General features: G+C 44.5%; 1 protein-coding gene across 1 annotated transcript; it reads left to right on the top strand.

Annotated features, from left to right (window-relative positions):
* The first annotated feature begins 10,925 nt into the window (after positions 1-10,925).
* Positions 10,926-12,985, top strand: SLN (sarcolipin). Its single transcript, XM_068670378.1, has 2 exons — positions 10,926-11,078; positions 12,340-12,985. The coding sequence occupies exon 2, from the start codon at positions 12,446-12,448 to the stop codon at positions 12,539-12,541; it is 96 nt and encodes a 31-aa protein (XP_068526479.1). The 5' UTR covers positions 10,926-11,078; positions 12,340-12,445; the 3' UTR covers positions 12,542-12,985.
* Positions 12,986-16,877: the final 3,892 nt, after the last annotated feature.

The following is a 16,877-nucleotide window of genomic DNA, read 5'->3' as shown; positions in this document are numbered from 1 at the left end:
CAAACAGAGCGTGTTGGAACCACCTGTGCTTTCACCCCTCCCAGACAATACAGGTCAATCACTTTCCTGCTGGTCCAGGTCACCATTTAGGTGTCACCATTTAGGTGTCCATTGCTAGGTGTCAAAGCTCAGACTGCTTTACAGTGAAATAATGGGAGAACATAATGGCCAGCCCTGAAGGCCCAGTGCGGCCATCTGCCCATCTTCAACAGCTCTCTCAGTTCTTCTGTGGGTTCATCATGGGCCTCCACCCCTCCCAGTCCGAAATTACCACACCGCTGGTGATGTGTCCACACAGGCAGCCTGACCTGCCACCCGCCACACTTCTCCTTACACACCTGAGGAGATATTTGCACACACTGCACCAGCTGAAGGACACAACAGCCCTCGGTCCCCTTTTCACTCAGTTTGGCCAGCATGCAAGGAAAAATAGATGTATGGCCAATTTTTCCTTCTAGTGTCTGCTCTGACAGTGGGAAGTGGGCTGCCAGTGTAGGTAACTGCCTACACCAGTAGGCAGTCACTGATGGGACCAGGCCACTTGTAGCACCCTGCCAAGGGCAGATCCTGCTGCTACTTGGCACGGTCTGCTGAGAGCACCTTGCACATGGAGAGGGAAACAAGGGAGGTGCTCTGGGAACATCTCAGAGTCCCTGGGTTTCCAGGCTCACCCTTCCTGGAAGCTGGCAGCCCCTCCAGAAGGCCAGCTACAAGCCAGGGTGGAGGGTGGCGGCCTGGCACCACCTGCCATAAACACCGGTTGTGTGCTGTCTGTTCACAGCTGCAGGGCTGTCTGTGGTTGGATTCAAAGCTGCAGGGCTGTCTGTGGTTGAATCCAGGGAAAGGTACGCTGACAGCTGGTTTGGTTGCTCGCAGATTTGATTTTACTGGTTGCCTAATCAAGCGTTGGGAGTGTAAAGCACTCCAGAGAAGGGAATGAATGGTAATGTGTTAACAGAGGGTATGGTGCTGCCGAGGAAAGGTATGTTGGCTGAGCAGGGAGCGGATGGCCTTGTTTTTCCCTTATTTGTATCACACTGAAGTCTGTAGGCACAAATGTAGGTGTCTGTGCACTGCTCACTTGCTGCTCTCTGTCTGCAGTTGTATACCCTCAGGTAATGAAGCCGCCATCTGCTCATGCTGAGATGTGTTAATTGATTTTGTAGAAAGCAAAAAGTGGATTTAACTGTTCACCAGTGACGCACGAGGTATGGTCGCTAAGACAGGAAGAGGGCAAGGGATATTCATCAGAAACAAAAGAGGAAGGTTAACCTTAGTATTGTATCTATTGAGTGTTAAAAGACTTTGCTCCCTGTATGTTCCGGGCCAGCAGTCCTGTTAAAAATCACTGTCCATTCTTAACAATTGTATTGCAAAAAGCCCAAACACATCTAGTAAAACAGATGGGGAGGACAACATCTAAATGGCTTGTATCAGTTTATATCAGATGTGGGTTTTGACCAAGCAATAGGAAAGAAGCACTGGGGGAGCCCAGACTGAGGGTGCTTACTTGGGCTGCTCCAGGATCTGGATGTTCAAAGCTTTGTGTCTGGGCTGGAGCCTGACAGTCCCTAAAGCTTGGCTGTATTAGTGATAGCCTGGAGCAAGGGTCTGGGTCCTGGAGTGAGAGGGGTTGCTGGATTGTCTAGGGTATCTGTGTCTGGCTTCTCTTTTATTCCATAATTGTACTGAAACAAAACAAAGCAAAATAAAACAAAATAACAACAACAAAAACACACACACACACACACAGAAAACACACGATTTCTTTTGAATAGTTATGTACAAAATTCCGGTCTGCATAGTCTTGTGCCAAGTTTCATTTCAGATTTGCTTCCATTCGCTCAGGGTAAATGACTGATGTGATTAGAAAGTCATCAGAGACCTCTTGACTCTCTTTGGCTGTGTATTAGTACTTCAAAGATGGAAGGGTGAGTCAGTGCTGAGAGGGGATCTGCTCCTGCCTTCCCTGTGGTGTCACTGCAGACATATTAGCTTTGCTTGTCCTAAAAAAAAAAAAAATGAAATAGGGCTGCCATGCACTTAGGGCTCATTCCTGGCCTGGCTAAAACCTGTAGCAAGATTCCACTTGAATTCAAGAGAGAAGAATGAGATCCTTCATGGGCTCATTAACACCAAACACCCCTAGGTAGGAAGGAAAGCTGATTAGGCCATGACTACTTAAATTAAGGTCACGTTTGCTATCTTATTTCGTACTTTTCTCAGGAATCAACCACTTATTTGGGTTGCTATGGTTACTTGATGCTGTTATGCAAACCAAATTCAGCCTATAGCTGGAATGGTGGATGTGTGCAATTTGAAAACTAAATACCACAAACACTGCATTAATCACTCCAGCACTCCTCTGACTGCCTTGAAATCATGAAAACAATACTGTTTGTACTGAGGGTTGTCTCTCACTTGGTTTTAGTTCACAGAATAAAATATTTTAAGATGAGGATCATGACTTTTCTCACTGGAGCGAGGCTAGTTTATATTGGCCTTGTGTTTGGCTTAATAAATAAAATAGAAATATAAATATCAGCATCTCTCTGCAGAGGGTCTTTATGAATGTGGTGAGCCAGAAAAAACATATTTTAGCCACCACTTTATCTACTCATTACTTCCATTTACATTCTTAGAGTGCACTACACCTTGCAAAAGATTTGTTGTATTGCCCCTGTCTCAGGCATCTCCTGCTAACTCAAGGGTCTTGTCATCCAGAAACTCAAACTACTGTAAAAAACAGTTTCTAATCAATAACTGTTGAACTACAGTTCTACTTCTAATCAACTACTGTTGAACTACAGTCACATTGTGGCTCATGTTATGAAACGTTTACAGAGATAAACTTCATTTTTTTGCTTAAATTCAATAATATTCTTGATTCTAATACAGATATCCAGCCTAGTCTCTATGGTTTGAGGGCTGGCCCTGGAGCTCATCCCTACGTATCCTCTTTGCAGCCCCTCATGTTTTCTTGCAGTACTTCCTGGCTGGAAATATGCTGCTTCCACCTCTGAGATTTACAAATGCAGAAGCAGGGCAGGCGCTTTCTATCTGGTATTTTATTCCCCCCGGTGGAATGCGGGTTAGGGTTTCAGCTTGCTGGCTCTGTTTGCACACTGCTCTGAGTGCCCCTAGGGAAGATCACGGTTTCCTTCCCATGTACTTAGGTTTGGGCTCTATCTTCTCATGGTGGATGTTGTATTATATAAACTGCCCACTGCTGGCTAGATGATCTTCCTGATGATCTTCTAGCTGAGGGAATGACATCCCACCGTGGTGCTGTTTCTTTCTTTTTTCTTTTTCTCATCTAACTAAACCACATAGTTCAGTCCAAGAGTTCCCTGTTGGTGTTTGTGAAGCGGTGAGAACGGGAGGAAATGAAAGCTCATGCTAACAGGCAGAGTATCACCCAGAACTTGTTCCTTATTTGGCTCCCCAAAGTTATTTAAGGGCACAGTTTTGCTAGGGTTTAGCTGGAATTTCAGAGGTTTTGCTTTGTTGGACTTAGGTGGGGCTGCCTGAGGTTTCCCAGGCGTACATGGAGGGAATACCCGCAGACTCCACTCCTTTCGGATAGTGTATTCAATGCTGTGCTACCTCTCCAGCAGCCCCTGTCCTTCAGGACAGCCCCCAGCACCCCACCTAGGCATACCCCATTACACGCCTTTATAGCCACCAAGAAATGGTTCCCACTTCTTTGCGGCTGCTGCAGCTTAGCTATGTGGATTTGGGCAAGATATCATCCATCTGAGGAGAAATAATTCTGCCTTCCTGAAATGCAGCACCTTCTCTATAGCATCCGTTTTGTTCTGTGGCAAATACGAAGCGTCTTCTCCCACAGAGAAGGAAGAAGCACCGCTTTGGGTTAAGGACATCCATGCAGGCTTGCACGCTGGGTCAGAGCTAGGCCGTGAGCCTTCAGCAGCAGGTTCATCCACCCACAGCCCCACAGAGCTGCACAAACACTGCAGGCTGAAGGCACCAGGGTGTGTTGGAACAAGGGCTGGTGGCTACCTAGTAACTAAAGGCAAACCTTCCTCACAGGGACTGTTTACAGGCTGCCTTATAAATGACTCCGGAGATTTAAGAACTCACACGACAGCTGTATCAGCTAGAGCTGAGAGCTTTTCACATAGCAGTAGTGCTGATATGGTTGTTCACAGAGATAAAAAATATATTTCTATGCAGTGCCAGGACATAGTTTATTAAAGACTCACTTCTTTTCATGTAAGAGAACTAAATCAGGCTGTGGGCACACAGACACCTCACTCTGGGGTAGGATGAAGGGAGAACCTGCTGGACATCGGCAGCACCTCATGTCCTACTCAGAAATAAGCTCACAGTAACCTGCCCTGCTGTCACTGAGATAAGCACCCTGCCTGTGCTTATACAGCACAGCCTCCCTTGCTGCCTTGTGTCCATTCCTGTGCCAGGGTGGCTGGACCTGTTGCTGGAGACTTTCACTACTTTAATAGCAACAGAGGCATCAGTCAGTCTTGATATAAGAGCACTGTAAAGTTTCACTCGAAGTATTCCCTTAATGTGATACCATAAGCAAACATGAGTTATAGGGAAGTACTTCTTTACTTTATCAGTGTATCAAGCACAGCAAACTCTCATATTCGTCCCAAGGAAGCATCCTGGTGTAAAGTTCTCATGCAAGGCCCGCTGACAAGAGTAGACAGATGTCCATTAACCTCAAAGAGCTTTTCGTGAAGACCAAAAAGATTTTGGCTACCAGCTCCAAAAGATGTTTGTGAAACCCTACGATGTGTTAGGTTAGCAGGTCAGGAAAGGCTGACATTAAGGGTGTCTTCACACTGCTTGCCACTAGCAATACTATAGACCTCCCAGACTGAACGCTATATGCTGTGCAGCTGGGAAGATCTGCTGATTTTCTTAGCCTGAGACTGCAGTAACCACTCTGGTCTTCTCTCTGCCAGGCATGTGAAGTTTGTTTGAGCCTTAAAGTCTGTGTATGGAAAGCTGCTCTTCTCTGCCTGTGCCTCTGACCCTGCTGCAACGAAGATTTTCCTTCACCACCTGTGAGCAGAAATCAGTTCAGAAAACAAAGCTGATCGTATTTTCACACATTCTCCTCCCAGTACAGATCCTGATATCAATGCCTCTCATGCATTCGTCTGCTACACTGCAGGTTGTTTTTCCTCAGAACAAATGCCGACTAGATTATTTTTCTGCTTCCCTAGCGCTCTGTATTTGTGGGTGGAAGTCTGCCAGTTCAAACATACAACCTGGAGATTGCATCTGTTGCAGTAAGAAACTTTTACTGAACTGGCAGTTATCAGAACCGTTCTGCCCCTGAAGATGTTGCTGGTGTGGGGCCTGCAGCCACAGGGATTGATCCTGCATCTGCCTGCTGTGTCTTCAGCTCCAGCTAGCAGCATGTTTTAAGCTCTAACACTGTGGAGGAGAGTGGCCACGGTAACCTACTTCGCTGTGACCTTGACCCTGGTTGCTGAAATTAGCTTTGCAGAAAGTTAAGCTCAAAAGCCTCCCCATAGCTTCAGCCAATGCTGGCTGGGCAAGGGAGTGCAATGAGAGCATGTCCCAGAGCACAGTCCTGAATCCCCTGAAAGCTTTCAGTTACCTTCCAGGAGAAATTCATTATCTTCAAGGTCTGATGCTTAGCATCACAGGAGAAGTTGCCTTTCAACATTTTTCTTTAAAGCCTAGTGAAAAACAAAGGCTGTGTCCTAGAACATGGCTCTATTCTGAGCAAGTGTGAGTGTATTCAAGCTGAGAGGTAAAATACAACCATTTTGGCTAAGCTTTCTACAGCATTTCCACATTATTTCACCTCTGATATTCAGTCTCCTAAATGTTTTTCACTGTCCTGATTGTCCTAGAGGTGACTAGGTCATTGCTATTGCAGGTGAACTGGAGTTTTCATCACTCTTGGCCTGACATTTAAAGCAGCTTGAAGACAGCAAGCTATAACAGACTAAAACTGAAGCCTCCCACTCTTTCATCCTTCTCGCCTTACCTTTCTTTTGTGTTGCCTTAGAAGCAATTTTAAGTTGTCCTCTTTCCCCATTGTGTTCAGGGCTGCCTGTGACCTTCTGTGGGTCCAAACCACCGACCTGGGCTCACTGTGTTACCGTGTGGGTTTGTAACTTGGCTCGTAGTACTGCAGCTTTTATCCAGTTGGAAATGTTGGATTGAAATAACAAAGGAATGTTTTCTGTCTCATGGCTTATTGTGAAAAGAAGTCTAGAAATAATAAAGCTCAAAATGAAAACATTAACTTAATGAAATATAATAACAAGTCTAAAAATAAATAAAATCTGACAGAGAACGAGAGACTGTGATCTGGCAGCAATTATAAATGTGTACGTGAAGTGACCCACACTTTGGCTATTGCAATCTTCTCTAAAACATTTTTCCTTGTTATCCTGGACTTCTCAGTTCATATTCCTCCCACGTAACTGTGGAGATATAACAGCTAAATACCTTGCACGCCACTGTAAATATCTATATTGTGTGAAATGAATTGCCAATTGGAGTATTGTTTCTCCCCGCTGACTGCAGTGTGATATTTCATCTTAGAAGTGGTTAATCCCACTCACCAGACACCAAAAAATTGTGATGATTCCCTGTTGTGTTCCCATTGAGGTTCGGCCTTGCTAACAAGCCTGCATGAAGCAAAGCTCAACGTGAATGAATGACTGTGAGAGAGAGTGTTGTGATCATTAAAATGTGAAAGCTTTATGGACATTTTCAGTGATTTCCAGAAGGACAAGATTGGTGAGCTGCAAACATCAACAATATGGAGCACTTATGCTCACCATGCCCAAAACATAAATTCTGAAGGTCTCACAGGGCTGCCATCTCATCCTGGAGACACTGTCCGGATGGACTTACATTTTTCATCAGTGAAGTTCCCTAGGAGCTGAATGACCTGCAGTGGCAGTTAGCTCTCTGCATCCTTCTCACAGGGCTGTGCGGCCTGGAGGGAGAAAATAAATGCATCCAGATTTCTACCTCCCATATGTGCCTGTGACTGAGATGGATGCAAAGGTAGTTGGTAATCCTTTTGTGACTGGGTACTCCAAACATCTAATGATTTCCCCTTTCTTTCTGCTGATCTGATGTTCCTGCCCACTTTAGGATCTGTTTTATGCTTCAGCAATCTGAAAAAAGCACACTGGTGATAATGTACATGTCATACAGACACAGTAATGTCTGTCAGACTCTCCTCATCTGCTGGATAGGCAACTCTATATATGAATAATATGTGGGATCTCAGGATAGGGACATGGTGTGCCATTGGTTTTGGAGGATGTAAAGTCTTACTCCTTGCATTGAGGAAGGAGCTCAACAATGTCAATGCATTCAATTTTTAGACCTCTGCCTTTTAGCTAGGCTCATGCTTCCTGTTCTCCCAAAGCTCCCTTCAGAGGTAGTCAGTGCTATCTGTGGGATTCAGGGATGCTCACCCTATGGCAGACTTCTACAGAACGCAGACAGCCTGCACCTACATAGTGTGTGTTTTTCCTTCACTGACTCTATTAAGGGAGCCTCTGGTGACCACTTCTGCAGGAGTCTCTGCTGTGGGTCCTGCACCTGCCCAGCACTGTGGCAGGATGCTGTGGTGGGTGTTGTGAATTCAGCCAGGACCCTAAAAGTGAGATGTGGCAATATCCAGACTCTTTAATATGTCTTCTGCCCAGTAGCTTTTTGCATTGGTGGTGCCCAGTTAGAAGTAGTGTAAATCAGCAGATTTAAGATATGTATGTGGGCTATCTGCTGACCAGACTTAAGTGATGTGTGTTCTCAGGTCCCATGGTGAGATGTGATAGTTATGTATGAAATCACATGCTGTGATTACAAGTACAGTATTCTGCTGCAAACTCAGTTTCATACATACTCAGATATCAGTGTTTTGAGTGGGTCTTCTAAGAACATACTCATGATTACAAGAAAGAGTAGGTGCCAATTTAAAAATGAACTGATTATTAGTAGATTTAATATATACACATGTTGCATGTAGTGAAAAAGGTAATGATGAGAGCCAAAACGAGCACAGTCTGCTCTGATTATATAAGAATGGTTTTGAAAGATTATGTGCTACTTGATTAGTGGGCTAGGAAGAACTTGAGATAGTCACAGCAACTTTAAATATAGACCAGAGCCTTAAGTTTGAGTATGTGAGGCATGAAGAGGGAGCTTTGGCACAGGGCATGTGAAAGTTGAGAACCAGATCTGTCAGAAAAAGAAGGAAAATAAAAGTGACAACAAGAAAAATATTTAGCACGGTATCTAAACCTCTAGGGTAGCATTTAAAGTAAAGCCATTTAATTCGTTCTCCTTTTTTTTTTTTTTTTTTTTTTTTTTTTCCTGCTTTCTGCTTTCCTAATCAGTATTACATAACTTTACTAAATAAAACATCCTTTTAAAGATATGACCATTAAAGCTTCTGGGCTCTTTGTTTGTAAATAGCAAGGTTATGGATTTGGGGATGGTTCAGAAGAGTCAGCCTCTGGCAACTGCAGAGTCTAATCCACAGCGTATTGGAGTTAGATGTTCCAGGCACTGGCTGGGTTTACAGGCAACATCCAGGCAGGCCCCACAGCTCAGGTGTGTTTATTGGTAACCCCTATTCAGTGTCATGCTTTTTGCTCACAAGTCTTTGCGAAATAAATGTGTATGCATCTATATCTGTATGTATATAGGAGCATTCTCTCTGATGGCTTCAAAAGTATGTGTAACATACTAGTCTGGCTCTTCTAAAGCTGCTAGGGACTAGCTTTGTCCATCAGAAAGTATTTCCTAGCTAGTAGGGTCTCAGTTTTAGCAAATGAGCTGCCTCCAAGTTGCTGATAGGTTGAAGAAAGTTAATTTCTCAGCTATATGGAATATTTGAGCTTGCCATTTCATTTTTGCAATGTTAGAAATATTGAGGATGTTGTGTAAACAAAGAAATTTGACTATGAACAAGTTCTCTGGTCTAGGTCTATTCACCCAATGAACTATCACAGCAGCAGAAACAGGCCCTGATATTGAAGGGACACCCTTCACACAGTATGAGCAGTGAGGGAGCTATAAACCCAACCCTGTCTGTAGAGCCAGTCTGGAAGTCCTAATAAGCCAAATCCTAAACATTTGAAGATATTCAGTCAAAGACATTATCTGAAGATATTCAGGCAAAGACCGTTTTATATTTGTTTTGCTACATTTCATATCTAGCTATTGTGGATGAAGTCTGAGATGGAGAGAGTGCTGGGAGAACATGTGGACACCAGATGTTCCTGCTTACTTTGGGCTGAGGGGAGCATTTTGAACCTGGATTTCCCAAATCCCCCCCCACAGGACACCAGCAAAAGAGGAAATCAAATTTGCTCAAGCCTTCCCTAAGAAATCAGGATGTGGTGGCTCAGCCCAGCCCAGCACACATCACTATAGGGCCTTGCAAACCTACATAGAAATCTAAGACCTGAACGAAGAATGGGTTAAGCTCCTTCCTCTGCATATTTTAGCATAGGACTCCCACTCAGCATGTTGGCTTTTGCAGCCCTGCTGCTTGGATGTCTAAGAGGGCAGTAGAAAGGCAGCCAAGCCAACAAGAGGGAAGGTTTCCATGGTACTTGTCCACCTCCTGCCTCCAGTGATCATGTGGAGATGCTATTTAGGGAGCTCACCCAGCAAACACCAAGCCACCCTCCCCTCCACTCCCCCCGGCCACCCACAACTATTTGTTTTGGTTTATTTTTCCTGGGATTGGTTTCCAGCCAGCCAGGCTCCCTCACTGGGGCATCACGGTGACGTGCAAGGTGCAAGGGGATGGGTGAACCCAGGCAATGGGACCCTCCCAGCCAGCCTTGATACTCCCATGCGTAAATACACAAAAGGCATCAGAATCAGGAGATAATCTCCATACTGTACACCGGGGGGGTTTGGCAACGAGGATGAGGGACAACTTTGAGGCTAGCTTTACACACTTTGACTTGACTGGGATCCTCCTGCCCAGCCAGCAGCAGAAGCTGACCCCTCTCTGGAGATATTCATGTTATTTATCTGAGGCAAAGGCTCCGAGCACTCGGCCCAGGGAGACCTGTGGCAGCACAAGGCTGCACTCTGCTCCTGACTCAATCTAGCCCACCCTGGTGAGATACCCTGTCATCTGTATTGGTTTAAAGGGAACAAATTGCCATTTCCTTTTGTTTGCATCTACTACAAGCTCTAGCGGTGCCGTGGGCAAAGATAAGGTTATGTGGGGATTCCAGCTATCTGGGCTGCAAAGCGGTGTGCCTTCTGGGAAGAAATGCTGCAGGGCAGCAGAAATACTTCTCTGTCTGCTCCAGAGTCTGGAGCATTAATACCAGCATGGAAAATGGATGAGGGAGGAACATGCAGGTGAGTGCGGATTCTAAAGCGAAGGACATTGTTATTCAAACTTCCTTGTACCAAACTTTTCTATTCAGCAAATGCTCATGGATTTCCTTACACTGCATTTAAATGCAAAGCATGTTTTGCTCTTCTTCAGCTTATTTTAAAAGTGTATGCACCTGAGAAGCTGTTGGACGATAAGGATAGTATGCAGTTGTAAGCAGGAGAGCAGCAGCCATACTGTACGTAAGAAGTTAACTGTGTGGGCAATTGGAAATGATCTTCAGAGAAGCTGAAATCAACACACAGGTTTCTGCAAGTGGATCCTTCTTTCCTTCTCCTTTCCCCACGTTGGGTGTGAAGACACCAACGGGCCCCAAGAATCACCCTGTAAAATCCCATTGCCTCCGAAGGGTTGCCCATAGCCCTGCTCTCTCCAGGAGAACTAATGTGAGTAAATCAGCCCGTGGACCCCAGAGCAGAAAAAGCCTTAACCAAGTCCTGCAGCCCAGCTTAGCCCTTTTAAAATATTTTGGGGGTGATGTCAGCACCTTGGTTGCCAATGCACTTGTTGCTCTCCTCCCTCAGACTACTTTAGTTCCCAGAGAGGGACGGGGCATCCAGACCGAGTGGGAGATAGGCAGAAGCTGAGAGGAAAATTATATCTGCAGTGACCCAAAGCCCCAGAGGCAGCACCGCTGGGCTCCATTTACCTTCTTAAGGTAAAAAAACAACATCAACAACCTTGGCTTACTTATTAGGTCAGATTTTTCTCTTTCCCAAGGACACGGGAGGCTGGCAAAACAGCCTGGGAATGGAGGAATTTTGTTAACTGCATGCACTAGGCTTTTAATATTTAATCTGCAAACTAAAGCAGTTTCTATTTAAACCTTCTGTCTTCACTCTGGTATGGTCCCAAGGCTTCTCTTGTTTGCTCTGTAGATGTTACAGCCCAGTCTAGCTTCTCTTCTAAGATTTTGGTTGTGTGGCTGAAATTCTTGGTTTGTCTAGAGATTATGTCTCATTTGTTTAAAGGTTTTTGTTTTATTTACCTGGCGTACAGATGGGATTAGTGTATGTCATTCCTGATAAAGTATTCTAATTTCTCTGCATGAACTTCAAGAACATACAAAAATCAAAACTTGCTGTGATGAAGTAATTGAAAAGAATAACCAACAAAAGAGTTTTTGAATATGACTTTGACTGGGATTTCTGGAAGTAGGATTTCTGGAAGTAAGAGACAGGATTTCTGGAAGTAAAATACCTATAACAGCTTGAAAGTGCAGGAAATTCAGAAGATGCTTGCAAAAATCCTATTTCATCCATAGGATTTACTTATAAAATTTAGGAAGTTCTTCAGAAATGAGAACATTTAACCTTAGGTTCTCCTTGTACTTTTAGTGATACTGTAAATAATTCATTGCTTTTTCTTCTAACTTTTACAGAAGAGGCTAAAATTCATTTTTCCCAAGCTGTAGTATTTCTGTGCAAAATTTTATTTACAGAAAAGATTACTTGAAAGATGTTGGAAAAGCAACTGGGGTAAAAATCCTAGAGATTTATTAGCCTTCCTTTATAGAAGAACAGTTTCAATTATTTTCTTAAAAAAAAATAAAATATGCAAACAAATATAGTAGTTTAGTGAATGTTAAACAGTACTATATTTATAGTGTATATCAGTTCAAATAATAAATGGGGTTTTGGCATTATTCATTACAAAATGCACAAAGCAGAGTGACTTTCCAGGGACTGCTCACCCCTGTGAGATGTGTTTTGGGGTAGCACTGAGAGACTTTCTTGTCGAATGCTGGAAATCAAAGAAGGTGATAAGCTTCTCGAGATAGCTCGTACTTTGTAGCATTCACAGTGCTTACTAACTTCTAGGCGCAGGAACATTTATTCATACCAATATATACAGCTCTGCTGAGCTTCCTGCCTTCATACATCTGTTCTTCACATATATATATTTTTTTTCCTTAAAAGAGCCCGTGACCTGAAGGCTGAGCTCAAGGACGCTCCCAGATAAGTCCCCGAAGGCTTCCCTTTGCTCTGCCTGCCGACCTCTGCCCGCCCCTGAACATCCCCGAAAATGGAGAGATCCACACAAGAACTTTTCCTCAACTTCATGATTGTCCTCATTACTGTGTTGCTCATGTGGCTCCTGGTGAAGTCTTATCAGGAGTAAAAGACAATCAGAAACTCTCAGGGCTGGTCTAAGCCTGTGTCTGCAGACACCAGTGACACCCACTGCACACCTCTGTGATCAGCTTTTGGTCAATTCGGGATGCCGTGAATATTTTTTTACTCTCTCATCTCTGTTGCCTGTGCTAATGTTTGTAATGGGTCTATGATGGTGTAATTATTTTATTCTGCAGTGATCCAACTGTAAAATGCAAGATCCTTAGGAAATGTCCTATGTGGCTCTCCCCCAGTGGCCATGTGAATGCTGTACCCCTCTGCCCACGGTGCTGGCTTCTTTGGCGTCAGGGTAGGGTATAAACCTGCAGCATGCAATGGATCCGTCCGTGTTAGCCGGTATAAAAGGCACAGGCTTGCTTAGCAGACAGGAATGTGAAACTTCTGTTTTTGCTTGCTCTTGTTTCACTTAAATAAAGAACATGTAAACCCATTATTTTGTAGCTTTCCTGGTCTGACAGCTGTTCACTGGAAAACCTGATAGGTGCAGCATGGTACATCACGAGGTCTGGCAGTTCGCTTGTTCCTCCCACCCAGATTTTTATCTGCACTTTATCAAAAATGTCTGTAGAGTAACAGTGCCAGTGCTGCAGGTTAACTGATGTTTAGCCACATGAATGAGCTGATTCCAGCTGTTCCAGCAACTTTTATGCCCAGAGTGACTTACACAACCTATGCTGTGGATGTCGACTTCAAAGAGACTCTCTGTCTCGTGGGGACATTGTCAGATAATTGCATTTTCTGAAGCTGGGTTTTGGATGGGGATTCCCAGGGTCCTATTTTTGGCCAAGCTATACTTGGAGCCGTGCCTGTGGAGAGGAGCTGACGCCGCGGTGCTGCTGCAAGGGGGTGGCGGTCCCTGGGGGCCACCATGCCATGCCAGGCATGGGGGCACAGCCTTCCTGCTGCCTGCCTGTCGTGCTGTTGTCGCCTGCTAAAAAATCTGCAGCCAGCTTGAAGAGCCCAATGTCCTGCAGTCCCTGTGAAATCAGTGGTTAAAATTGGTGGCTAAAATCAGTTGTAAACAGCTAAAGTCATTGACTGAAATCAGTGGTTAAGCTCCCCTTATGCATTCCCCCTTGTTGTTTTAATGGCTTCAGAGACTGAGCTTCTTCTACAAGCAGATGCTTCTTCACCATCTGACCAGCTGGTCAAAAGAGGTGATTCTTCACTGTATTTAATGTTTGTGTGGCCTCACCTTGAACACTGTGTGCAGTTCTGGGCCCCACAACAAAAAAAAATCTGGTATTCTATTCTATTCTATTCTATTCTATTCTATTCTATTCTATTCTATTCTATTCTATTCTATTCTATTCTATTCTATTCTTCTACTCTACTCTACTCTACTCTACTCTACTCTACTCTACTCTACTCTACTCTACTCTACTCTACTCTACTCTACTCTACTCTACTCTACTCTACCCTACCCTACTCTACTCTACTCTACCCTACTCTATTCTGTTCTGTTCTGTTCTGTTCTGTTCTACCCTACTCTATTCTTTCTACTCATTGCTGGTGCAATGAGAAAAATCAACCCTTGTTTCCTCCTGGCTGTGGCTATGGCTTAGCAAACCTCCTCCCAACATTTCTGGGGATGACAAATTTTCTGTGAGAAAATTGAGACATTGAAATGAATTCACAGCCTGTCTCTGTGACCCACCTTGCACCAGATCCTGCTGTAATTTCTCTAATTTACACGGTCTGCTTGTGTGCATAGGCTTGGTTGTGGCACGCAGCAGTGGCTGGCGAAGGACATGGAAAAATCTATTTTTAAATATGGTGAATACTTGATAATTCAATATCAAAGACTCTCATCTTTCACAGGCTGTGACTCCTTACTTCAGCTGAATGCTACATCTTCAGCCAGCATTATCAGACCTCCCTTGAGGTTTAAAAATGGATCTTCAGGTTCTCCCATGCGTCACAGCTTTCAACAGGGGCCTCACCACTGTGCTCCTGTCCCACCTGGAGGGCTGAGGCTTTTTAGCCAGTACATGGCCATTTGCCAAGGAGAGTGATGTTGTGAGCACATTTGGGCTCATCACAGGCTAGCAATGAAGAAATTGAAGTGTTTGGGTCCCTGGCTGAAACAACGTTGGCTGGGACAGTCACAACTCAGGGTGAACCTGGCCATTTTCAGGTAGGAAGAAAGTCCTTGAGAGTTTGGGGCAGTCACAACTTTTAGTCATCAGTCTCTACATTTAACAAGAGTAAAGTTAAACACTCCAAACCACATGTTGGAAGTGCAAATACTAGTCCAACTATTTCTGTTTTCAGGCATTTCTAGTTTTTAAGCAAATTTTCAATGAGAAAAGGTCATTTCCCTACATTAAGTTCTGTCATTGGCCTAAAACTGAAGAAAATGTAAATTCGATCATCAGTAACAGAGCTGGATGCCCTGATGTTACGGCACTGTGCTGGTCCCTAGGCACATGAGACCAGGGCAAATTCCCCAGTTTGAGGGACGCTAATGTGGGTGCTTGTTGTGCCACTGGAGTCTCAAACTCCCTCCATTATCTTCCTGCTTGCCAAAGATGCCTGAGAGGAGAGAGGCGGCTCTGTGTCCCCCTGGTTTCTGTTACCAGCTCTTTGCAGCCTAAGGGAGATTGAGAACACTGGGGCACTTCTGGACTAATGCTGATTTGCCTTTAGTTTGTTGGTATAATTATTTCAGGCAAAACAGATACTTAAATTATGCTTAGGAGTTGCTCTCTGAGCAGCCTGTTCCAGTGCTCATCCACCCCAACTGTAAAAAAGTGTTCTCTTAAGCCCAGATGTAATATCTCCAGTGTTCCAGTTTGTGCCCACTGCCTCTTTTCCTGCCACTGGGCACCACCAAAGAGAGCCTGACTCTGTCCCCTTTACACACCCCTTCAGGTATTTATAGATGTTGATAGGATCCCCCTGACCCGTCTCGTTTACAGGTTGAACAGTCCCAGCTCTCTCAGCCTCTTCTTGTATGACAGATGCTCTGAGCCTGAATCACCTTCTTGGCCCTTAGCTGGACTCTCTCCAGTACATCCAGGTCTCTCTTGTACTGGGGAGCCCAGCACTGGGCACAGCACTCCAGATGAGTCTCACCAGATCTGAGCAGAGGGAAGGATCACCTCTCTGGGACCTGCTGGCAGTGCCCTTCCTGATGCAGCCCAGGAGGCTGCAGGCCTTCTGCTGCAAGGGCTCAGTGCTGCCTCATGGTCAGCCTGGTGCCCACCAGAACAGTAAGGACCTTTTCTGCAGGACTGGGTGGCCTCAGCTTGTCCTCATGTGTGGGGTTGTTCCCCTTCAGGACTTGGCATTTCCCTGGGTTGAACTACATGAGGTTCCTGCCCGCCAGTTTCTCCAACCAGCCCAGACCTCTCTGAATGACAGCACACCCGTCTGGCATGCCAGCCACTCCTCCCCTTCTGTATCATTACTTTACATCTTTATGTACATAAATTCTTTACATACATACATTTGCATACTATAAATCATTTTAATGAACCCATAACTATTTTAAGCCGCAGACTTCCTTCCCTTCTTTACAGTCAATCACACGATATGAATGATGTACCATGAAAAGTACTTATTATGCAAGCATAATAAGTATGCATGCTTGCATAATATGCATGCTCTTGGAGTTTGTATCTATATTATATATATAAATACATATAAGTGTTTGATGTGCTCTTAGATTTATGTAGTGTGTATAGGACATGAACATAGCACAGTAGTTCCTCCTGGGGAGGACTGTGAAGGCAACACTATACTCACCCTGCTTCCTCTCCCACCCCACCTACTTTGGAAGAGGGCACTCTCTGTGCCACCTCAGAAACTTCCAAATTCAGGCAAAACTGTGCCTGCTGATGAACTTGAACTGACCTGAACACGGCACTTTTTTATTGTGGTATTTAAGTACACATGAATTAGCCTCGCCCAGAACCAGAAGTTCAGTAGTGGCGTTTCCATTCACTTTACTGGGCTTTGGACCAGACCTTAGCTCTCTAATTTTAGATGTTCAGACTTCAGAAGTCTGGCTATGAGCCTGGTAATTCAGAACTGCTAAGCATTCAGCACTTCACTCCACAGCAACTAGAGGCACGGGATGTTCAGTGTGCTCCTGGGAAAAATCAGACCACCAGTTTTGGTGCCTGGATAACAACTTGGGAACCAAATGTTGGGCACCAAGATGTTAAACTTTGGCCAGGTATTTAAAAATTGTTCGATAGGGTTTACCAAAATGCTTCTGTCAAAAGTGATTTTAGCCAAAACAGGTTCCTCTGTGTTGTTTACAAGAGTGTTTTTCTCAAGGAAAATTAAATTCCAGCAAAAACATATCAAAAATC

The sequence above is a fragment of the Anas acuta genome, chromosome 1 (assembly GCF_963932015.1).
Source record: "Anas acuta chromosome 1, bAnaAcu1.1, whole genome shotgun sequence".
NCBI lineage: Eukaryota > Metazoa > Chordata > Aves > Anseriformes > Anatidae > Anas > Anas acuta.
The sequence above is the reverse complement of the archived record's forward strand: the minus strand, read 5'-3'. Positions and strand labels throughout refer to the sequence as shown.

Coding starts and splice junctions, on each gene's coding strand:
- SLN (XM_068670378.1), top strand. CDS start 12,446: ATGGAGAGATCCACACAAGAACTTTTCCTCAACTTCATGATTGTCCTC.